At 42.1% G+C, this 10779-nt stretch overlaps 1 protein-coding gene across 1 annotated transcript; it reads left to right on the top strand.

Moving 5' to 3' along the window:
- The first annotated feature begins 753 nt into the window (after positions 1-753).
- LOC118793493 (alpha-1-acid glycoprotein 1-like) lies at positions 754-8955 on the top strand. Its single transcript, XM_036551706.1, has 6 exons — positions 754-923; positions 2317-2459; positions 2622-2689; positions 5630-5740; positions 8135-8236; positions 8744-8955. Exons 1-6 carry the CDS (start codon positions 813-815, stop codon positions 8803-8805), a joined length of 597 nt encoding a protein of 198 aa, XP_036407599.1. The 5' UTR covers positions 754-812; the 3' UTR covers positions 8806-8955.
- The last annotated feature ends 1824 nt before the right edge of the window (positions 8956-10779 follow it).

The raw sequence follows: 10779 nt of genomic DNA, 5'->3' as shown, positions 1-10779 counted from the left end.
CAAAAGACTAAAATCTTCATTGCTTTCAAATTTGGTATGAGGTTCATTGGTTGAAATCTTCAAGTATGCACTTCTGCATCAATAACATTCCTCGATAAGCTCTTGCTCAACCAGTTTCCTTCAGAATTCACACAATGTTGGAATCCACTAGTGTGAAAATAAGGTAGTTCACAGGTCAGATTGAACATGCCTGCCTTTGTAAGGCTATACACACCTGTCTGTAACAGCAGTATTTTGTAAAGGGTATAGGGGAATTATAGTGACATTCAAGAATCCTTTAAAAAGAAAATTACAATTTTCCAATGTAGATATAATGACCCTGTGGACCAGTTTAATAGGTCTAATTTTGGCAATATTTTAGACAGTGTTTCAAATAAGTACATTTGGAGTGGCAAAGTGAGCACAAACTTTACCTCAAGGCACCTCAAGGCAAGAACCGGCACAAGCACAAAAATTGATGTCATCCAAAAGTTTATGTCTCAAAGACATACCTCTGGTCTGGTGGTCTGAATTAGATCATCACTGTTGTGTGTGTTTATAGAATTGGAATACTTTCTCAACAGCTGTTAAACGTGCTAGCAACTATCTGTGTTTCTCATCAACCAGACAGTAGCCGGTTGGAATTTCCTCAGCCTGGTTTCTGATATTGCATCATTACAAAACATTTGTTTTCCTGTCAATGACCGCACCATGATGGACTTTGCTCCCTTATTACAGCCGTTGGGAAAAGCCTCTGGCAGCAGCCAGAGGCAGGTGCCTGTATAAGACAGGGGCTCTCGGCTGCAGCTTCACTGGCACTGTCTCCCCTCACTATGTATGTCCTGTTTGCAGCTGCAGTCCTCAGCCTGCTGTCCCTAAGTGCAGCCTCCCCACTGCACTGTCAGGACCTCGTGCAGCCCCTGGTGCTGGATGACCTCACTCGGGTAAGTCACCAGGTGCAGGCACAGATATCTGTATGTGTTCCACTGCAGAGTTTTAACACAAGGCAGTGATGAGGTCATATACAATGCAAACTGAGGCAGTTTCATTGTTGAACAAACTGAGGTGTATGTGTGCACATAATTCCAGCTTGATTTGCTGCGTGTGCACCCTCAAACAGTTTACTTCATACAATTCACTTAGTTGCAGACCAGGAAAACAGTTGTGAACTTGAATTTATCTGTAAATGAACTGCAGTTTGTGTGTTCAGTCCCACTTGATGTTAAATGTTGACTAGAATTCTAGTAGGTTCATATTGCTACTTTTCAACTGAGCTCACTTTTTTGCCACTTACCTGGAACAGAATTTCTCTGCAGGAGATACAGGTCTGATGGGGAATGCGGGTGCCTTTCACACTGTGTCCTTGTGCTTCCTGTGAGTTCTTTGATTGTTTCAACACTTGAATGCAGGAGAACCACCATTTTAGACAAGTGTTGCATGAATACATATTCATTTTGAAAATGAGCAACTTGAGGCTGCCAACAGTAGGAAAAATATCCCTTCAGCAGAGAAGTTTGTTTAAAACTGAACCTTAATTCATTTGTTTTAATTTTTAACAAATTCTTGGTGGACCAACATCACAAATGCAATGACTTCCCCCCTCATGCTGGAGTGTAGGTGGGTTTATATTGTACTAAATGCTGGGGTATAGGTGGGTGTGTACTGTACTACATGCTGGGGAGTAGATGAGTGTGTACTGTACTACTCGCTGGGGAGTAGGTGGGTGTGTACTGTACTACACGCTGGGGAGTAGGTGTGTGTGTAGTGCACTACATGCTGCAGTTTGTGTGTTCAGTCCCACTTGATGTTAAACTCTGACTATAAATTCTTGGTGGAACAAAATCATAAATACAATGACTTCCCCCCTCATGCTCTGATCCAGGTAGGTGTGTACTGTAATACATGTTGGTGTGTAGGTGAGTGTGTACTGTACTACAAACTGGGGTGTAGGTGAGTGTGTACTGTACTACACACTGGGGTGTAGATGGGTGTGTACTCTACAACATGCTGGGGTCTATGTGGATGTGTACTGTAATACATGCTGGGGTGTAGGTTGGCATAATCCAGACCAGTGTAGCAGAGGTATCTCTCTTGTTCCAGATTTATATAACACTAATGTCGCAATACCTCCAGGTGAAGTGACATATTTGGTTAATATTTTCATATTTATTGTTATTTTTGCTTTGGAAATAACTTGTTTTTAAGTATTAATAATAATGACCATACTCCTGGTAATTATAGGTGTGTCTTTTATAAGCACAAAAGTGTAATTAGTTTGCTCCAAACTGAAGTCCACAACATTCCACAGTGTGTGTCTTCCCTCCCGTTTGTTTACAGATATTGGGGAAATGGATATTCTTGGAAGGAGCTGCAGATCACCCGAGACATGCCAAAGTACTGAAATCGGTGAACAGCTCCTGGATGAACATTGTGCCAACATTACGCAATGACACAATCATCTTCATGCATGGAAGGAAGATGTAAGCAACTTCAGATCAATGTCACTCCACTGCTCTGGATCACGGTCACTCCACACAATCACCAGTCTGCATCATGGTTACAACACAGGAAAGTGACTCTGCATGGGTCACCCTTCACCACTCCTTCACCATACTAATGCTCTTCCGCATTTTACATTCCAGCAATGGGACGTGTCGTCACTCCACTCAAAATATGACCATTTCAGACCTCACAACCATACACGTGTCCCGTAAGTAACAGACGCTCAATTTACGTGCAGATTGGAGAGGGGCCAGCGAAGGCCCATAGTATTATTGCTTAGTTGTTATGGTGGCTTTAGAAAGTATTCAGACTCCTTCACTTTTTGCACATTTTGCTGTGTTATTGAATTAAGATAAAATGAATTATCTATATTCTTTTGGCTGTCAATCTACACACAATAACCCATAATGATAATGAAAAAACAGTTTTTTTAAAGCTAATTTATTTTATATAAAATCAAAAACTGAAATATCTAATTTACAGAAGTATTCAGACCATTTGCTATGGCATTCCAAATTGACCTCAGGTGCATCCTGTTTGCTTTGATTATCTTTGAGATGTCTCTAGAACTTGGAGTCCACCTGTGGCAAATTGAATTGATTGGACATGATTTAGACAGGCACACACCTGTGTATAGAAGGTCCCACAATTCAGTGAATGTCACACCAAAAACCAAGTCATGAAGTCCAAGGAACTCTTTTTAGACCTCCGCAATCAAATTGTGTTGAGGCATAGATCTGAGCATGGGTATAAAGCCATTTCTAAAGAGTTGAATGCACCCAGGAGCACACTGGGCTCCATCATGGTGAAATGGAAGAAGTTTGGAACCACCAGTACTCTTCCTAGAGCTGGCCGTCTGGCCAAACTCAGTAATTGGGGCAAGAAGGGCCTTGGTCATGGAGGTGACCAAGACCCAATGGCCACTCTAACAGAGCTTCAGAGGTCCTCTGCACTGACTGACCACCTAGAGTTTATCAAACAGCACTTAAAGGACAGTATGATGAGACAAAAATTGAACTCTTTGGCCTGAACTCCAAGCACTTTGTCTGGCATAAACCAGATGCTGCTCATCACCTGGCTAATACCATCCCTACAGTGAAGCATGGTGCCATAGGGGGTTTGCTTCTCAGCAGCAGGGAGTGGGAGACTGGTCATAATTGAGGGAAGGATGAATACAGCCAAATACAGAGAGGTCCTTGAAGAAAACCTGCTTCAGAGTGCACACCACCTCAGACTGGGGTGAAGGTTTGCCTTTCAGTATGACAACGACTGAAAGCATACAGCCAAGGTAATGCTGGAGTGGCTTTGGGAGAAGGTACTGAATGTCCTTGAGAACCCCAGCCAAAGCCTGGACTTGAACCCCATAGAACATCTGTGGAGAGACCTGAAGAGTCAGTTCACAGACCCTCCCCATCCAATCTGACTGAGTTTGAGAGGATCCACCAGGAAGAATGGGAGAAACTGCCCAAAGCCAGGTGTGCAAAGCTCATAGAAACTTACCCAAGAAGGCTCTAGCTGTGGTAGCTGCCAAAGATGCTTCTACAAAGTACTGAATAAAGGGTCTGAGCACTTATATAAATTTATAATAAATTTGCAAAAAAAAGCTTTTTGCTTTGTCGGTTATTGTGTGGAGATTGACAGCCAAAGGAATACATTTAATCCATTTTAAATTAAGTCTATAACACAACAAAGTGTGCAAAAAGTGAACGGGTGTGAATACTTTCTGAAGCTACTATAGATGCACAGACACTTCCACGGTTAGTGCTACTGAATTCTCATTTTTATTTTGCATAAGTGGTGGTTATTTAAACAAACAGACAAATCAGCTTATCAGTCTTCAGTACAGGCTTGCAGGGGCGCCTACAGGATTTCATCTTGGGGTACGCACAGAAACCTGACCACGCACGCACACACACATCGAGAGAGAGAAACGCCTCTGACTGAGTAATGAATAATTAAATCTGGCCTACCTATTTGAAGTTTACTCTCCTTCTCCCTGTTTGAGCACCTCCTCACAGACCTTTGATCACATAGCCTAAAATATTTTGGGACATTCTAAAACGCTTAACGTGGCTTAATGTTCCAAAACTGCGATCAAAGATCACCAAATTTCTCTCACACATCTCTTCATAAACACTTTCACATATCAAAAAATGAAAACTGAAATCCAAGGAGTATGGTTGTTATCTTATGTTAAGCCTTTTTCTTATGCCTGGTACTTAATAAAATCGGTGTATCACAGTTTGTTGTTTTTTTTATAGCTAGGCTACTTTTTCAGTGTGCCACAAGCTAACTTTAGCTTGCAAGCTAGCTAGCTAGTTGATACACCAATCTAGTATGTACCTAGATACACCTAGCAAGCTAATTTCTACTTCGATAGAAATTGAAAAAAGCACGATAAATTTCAAATGTTAATAAATGCTCACACTATTACGATCATACAATCCAAAAATGGTCTACACTTTTTATACTATACTAATTCTGTCAGACACAATTGTGTCGTCTTTTACATTTAATATATAATACATATATTTTTTTATATTTGGCGGAAAAGCTGGCGCAATAATGTGCCCATTTCCATCAGATACATTATATAGGACATTAGCTTGGTACCTAATATTAAGTAGCCTACTCATTAGGATTAGATTTGTAGATTTGCCCCATTTGTGTGCTGCGTAGCTATAATTGTGACAGTAGAGTGGGCTGTGGGCATTCATTTTTTTGCCTTAAGAATATGATAGGCCTGCCTTTTCCTGGGTTATGCCTTTACCAACAAAGCGATTGGCTGTTTGTTGTAAAAGCGGGACTTCCGTTAATGCAACTGCCACACTGAGCGTTACGGCCAATGCCATTTATATTTCAGACACACCTCTGTCCCTCAATTTTCAATTTCAAATTTCAATTCCAAAGAGCTTTATTGGCATGACAAATATACACATAGGTACACATCTCTGTCTGTCGTGGAACGCTCACAAATCGGAAATCTCCTGGTATGCACTGTGTGTACAGCCGTACAGCTGCAGGCACCCGTGCAGGCTTGATCTTCACTAGTATCACTGCCAATAAATGTCTGTTTCTTTAATGGGGGGAAAACATAGCAGAAGTGACTGTAGACTGCATGTCCCATACAGCTCCCTCTTTTCCTCAGATTCAAATGGCACAGCAAATATCACATTCCTGCCCACCTGTCCTGACTGCCTCCTCATGCGTATTTCCAACCTTAACCAAGGGACTGTCATTCGGACACTGTACATCTATGGTATGTTCACTCCAGTGGCAAGTGGTGTACTGCACTGAGGGGGAGGGGGAGCTTTTGGTAAATCATCCTGAACCTGCCTTTGCTTGCACTTCAGAACAAGCATTACATTACACTACATTACATCCATTTAGCAGACACTCCTATCCAGAGCGACTTCCAGCACAAAGGAGCGGAAGTTTACCCATTCAAGTTAAACAAAGAGGCTAACAACACTTCCAGACCAGTGAGTGTGAGCACAACATTGTGCAAGCACTACCACAAGTTAACTTATGCGAACCTGAAACTTGACAGCTTAGGGAAGCCAAAGACATACATCACAGTAATCATAAAATATTGCACAATTGTGGAGGGAGAATACACAGTGAAATAGGAGCACATATTTCAGATGCTGTTAAAAAAGAATCTGCACGCCTGATTCATCGCTGCAACTTGAGAAGAGAAAGACAGTTAGTTGTGAAGCATTACCTCAAGTAATGTGTGAGCACTACTACACTAGTAGTGCTATTGGTGAAATAGCTTGTAGTGTCAGGGCTGAGGGAGAAGTCTTGAAATGGAGATGACATCGAGGGGGATGTAAAGCATTTCAGTCCTCGCCAGGTTAAGCTTTAGGTGCCACTCCACCATCCACTGTAGTGCTCGGAGACCTGTGTATCATGATGGAAAACACAGGAAAAGTTGAGTGTTGTCATCAGAGTAGCGACATGAAAAGCCATGGGAGGAAATGACAAAGCCAAGAGATTGCATGGAAAGAGAGAAGAGGAGGGCCCGAGTACAGAGCCTTAAGGGACACCTGTAGACAGGCTGTGGAGTGTAGACAAACCAAGGTTCCAGGACACCTTGAAAGAACATCCAGACAAGTAGGACTGAACCCAAAGAAGAGCAGTGCCAGAAATGTCCAATGTAGCTGGGGTAGACAGAAGTAGGGTGTGGACCACTGCATCAAATGATACAGAAAGGTCCACAAGAATGAAGACTGAGGAGTAGGAGGATGCTCTGGCTGATTGAAGAGCCACAGTGATTGAGAAGAGGGCAGTCTGTGTGGAATGACCAGCTCTGAAACCAAACTGGAAGGGGTCAAGAAGCTTGTTCTGGGAGAGAAAGGTGCTTAGTTGGTTAACCAATGCACATTCTAGTGTTTTTGAGAGAAAGGGAAGGAGAGAAACTGGTGGATAATTCTGGAGAGCAGATGGGTCCAGAGTCCTTTTCTTCAGCAGGGGTGTGACTCACACCTCCTTGAAGGCTGCAGGCACACAGCCTGTGGAGAGTGACAGACTCATCAGAGTGGAGATGAATATAAGGCTGAGAGTGACGGTTTGCAGGAGAGGTGAGGGAATGAGATCCAGGGCAAAGGTGATTGGCCAATGTGATGTCAGGACTTGAGAGACATCAACACCTGAAAGTGGAGAGAATTTAGAGAAAGAAGGGGAGGAAAGTGGGAGGGAGGAAAAGGAGGAAGAGGAGGAGATGAGGGCTGCAGTGACTGGAGGGAGTCCCAAATGTCTGTAATCTTCTGGTTGAAGTTATGTCATCTGCAGAGAGATCAGAGAGGGTGGGGACGATTGAGGAGAGAAGAGAAGGTAGTTAACAGATTATGTGTGTTAGGTAGTGATTTTTGAATCGTGAATTTGTAAAGGGATGCCTTAGCAGAAGTCACACTTAAAATGCATAAAGGAGAGCTTGATAGTTCCACAGATTAGCAGAGGAGCTGGATTTTCTCCACTTCAGTTCTTCAACACAAAGCTTGGTCCTGTTCTCGCAGAGTGAATCTGATAGCCATGGACAAGGCGGAGTGGATCATGCAGGCCTGGAAGTAAGAGGACAGAAAATCAGGGGAAGATGACAGAGAGGAGAAAAAAGTGAATGCAGCAGAATCAGTAGAAAGTTTGGTGAAAGAATCAAGGTGCAGAAGAGAAGCAATAACTGTGGAGGAAAGAGCTAAGGGTAACAGATTACGTATGTTACAGCAAGGAGTGACAGAGATAGGTGCAAAGGAAGGGCTGGAGGAGGAGGTAGAGAAACTGAGAGAGGTGGAAGGGTGTGATTTTCAGGTCTGAAGTGGAGACGTTACTTGCCTGCATTAGGGCATCAAAGGAAGGGGGCAGGGGGGAAGTATCCAGACACATGCTAATTTAAAGCCGGCTCGCCCATTTGCAGTGGGTTCCTCTTTGCATTAATGAATCTGTGGCAGCACTATCTTAATGCACTTCACATGGAATGATTTTAGACAGAATTAGCACAATTATGAATTTAATGGTCAGCTAACTGCCTCTTTCTAAAACTTGCAAATGGGCAATCTCTTGTCCACTCTCTCTGGATCATAACCTGCAGTGTCATGCAATCTCTCTCACTCTAACCTGCTTGGAATAACAGCTCTGAACACATGCTATTTTACAGGGAGAGAGAGAAAGCTCAGAACCTCTGACTGGGAAATGTACAGGAGACAAGCGGAGTGCCTGGGGCTTCCACGGCCACATTTCACATATGACGGACAGAAAGGTCAGGAAGCCTTCCATTCATATGTATTTCTGCATGATGTAGCAAAGACAGCCCCACTCAATGCATTAGCTAGTGCATGTACAGTAGGTCTGTAAAGAAGATTAGCTCATGCAACGGATTAGCTAGTGCATGTACAATTGTTCTGTCTGCATCACAACAATTGAGCTCTCACATGCTACACTGCTGATGAGCACTTGAATACTGTACAGTGCCTTAGCTTCATTGAATCAGCAATCATTCAGCAGTACAAATGGAAGGTCTATGAAAGATTAGCTGCAGGAGGTAAAATCAATGTAAGATCAGCTCTACAATGTATGACGCATACATTGTAATCCTACAACATGAATCCACATATTCAGCTGTAGAAGTTCACTGACACCCATGATGAGAATATTTGAGATAGTCATGGAAAAAGATGTGAACTTTACATGCACCTCCACTGCATGCAAAATGGAAGAAGGGTAGTAATTGCAGTCTTGTGAATAGTAGGTATTCTGTCATCTACAGATCTTTGTCCTGAAGAAAAGAAAATTTCAGATATGGAGGAGTCAAAAGACAAATCACCATGAGTGATTAAATCATTGGTTAACATGTGTTGGAATAGACGAAATGCTTTCCAAAATTATAATGTTGCTATTTTTATCTCCATGACAAGGAGTAGCAACAATGTTCCAGTGAGGACTTTTGTTAAAATAATGTTGTGCCCTTAAAATCTGTTAAAATTTTTGTTAAAACATAAGTTCATATTGTACATTTTGAGAGACTAGTAATGTATGTATTATTGCAAGCTGTCAACGAAACTGAAATTCTAACATACAAAAGGCTGAAAAGTAATTCTCATCTTTTATTTCATGTTTATTTCATATTTTGCAGTTTTGCTGTTTCGTTTGCATAGTTTTCATTGAGACCTAATAATAACAAGCCTTATTCCAACGTGTATATGATGCTATGAATTAGTTATTTACACTTTAAGAAAGGCATTTATTTTGTATTAGAACTTTTAACGTAAAATGGTGGTTGAGTTTCCATCCAATCATTGATTGTTATGCCTACTGAGTGTTGTTACCGACCCAGCCTGTATTAAAAGTTGTCTAAACTGAAGGCTGTCTCTGTAAGCGTCATTTCGTGGGTGCAAGTAGAGCATGTGTAAGAACAGTGACACTTGTAACTGGCGCCACTGTAACGGACACTGAACAGAAAATTCTGAGTCTCATCCTTGCAATACACAGCTCTACATTATATTCAGGTACAGCCTTGACAGCATGCTGAGCATGGCTCCCTACACATAAAGTATCTCTCACGCTAATGTTTAATATGGCTAAAACATACCAGATACTCATTTACATCGTGCTGACTGAAAAATCTCACTTCATCATCAGACACTCATTTAATTTACCTTTCGTGTTTTACCACACAAGTGGTGGACACTGCCCCCTGGTGGAGAATATTATCCAGCTCATTGTCCTATGTCTGAAATTAAACACACACACACATATATAGGCGTGTGGTAAACATGGATTCACTTAAGAACAGTTTAATTGGTTATATGCTTTACTGAGGGTGATGCAACAAGGCTACACTCTCTCAGCATAACAGGAAAGAGATCCCTTTAATGGTACATTAGTGACTCATTAGTGACCTCAACCCTATGGTTCCGGTTGACGGAACATGTAATGTGTTGTAATTCACACCAATAGCAACAGGCAATTGTCCAACAGATTGTCTTCTACAGTTACTGCAGTTAATCTAGAAACTTTTAAGAAAACTTGTATGAAAAACACAACAAAACAGTACTTTATTAACCCCAGCACAAAGCATGCTGGGTAGGATCCAGAATAACATTACTAACAATAACATGCTGGCTTCAGGTGATTCGCCACACTGCCCCCTTCTTTAAAGGGCCAATGTCCCATTGGTATAATCCAGGTTCCATGCAGGATCAGTCATCCAGTGTGGTCGTCTCCGACGACGACTCCCCTGCCTCCTAGGTCTGGCATAGCCCCCCGGCTGCTCTGGTCCAGGTAAAGGTTGGCCGGTGGTGCAAAAGGATGACGGGGCTGCCAGTGCCCAGAGTAGGGGTAGTGACACTGAGTTAATGGAGCCACCCTCCCTGGATGTCTTGGATGGCAGTAGCAGTGATAACCAAGGGATGAACTGGGACCCTGGGCTGACAGCACTCTATATATATATATAATATAACCCAATGCAAGTATCTTAATGAACATAAAAAGCCATCGGTCTCTTCCAGGCTACCATCTGTGAAAGGCACTCAGGGATTTGACATTCAGTCCAGATCCCTGTATTACAAGGTGGGCAAAAGAGGGTTTGAACAGTGGTCACGTAACACAGACGTTGGTTAAAGAATGTTAAAATGTTCAAACCCATTTGAAAATGTAAGATTTCACAAAGCTAGTTTATGTCTCAGTACACAAGTGGCAATTGTACGATTGCATTCTAATTTCAGGTTTTATGGCAAATATATCATTTATCATACACAGCAGTGTATATAAACATGCAACTAAACACAAGGCGTCATAGACAAA

The sequence above is a fragment of the Megalops cyprinoides genome, chromosome 18 (assembly GCF_013368585.1).
Source record: "Megalops cyprinoides isolate fMegCyp1 chromosome 18, fMegCyp1.pri, whole genome shotgun sequence".
NCBI lineage: Eukaryota > Metazoa > Chordata > Actinopteri > Elopiformes > Megalopidae > Megalops > Megalops cyprinoides.
The sequence above is the reverse complement of the archived record's forward strand: the minus strand, read 5'-3'. Positions and strand labels throughout refer to the sequence as shown.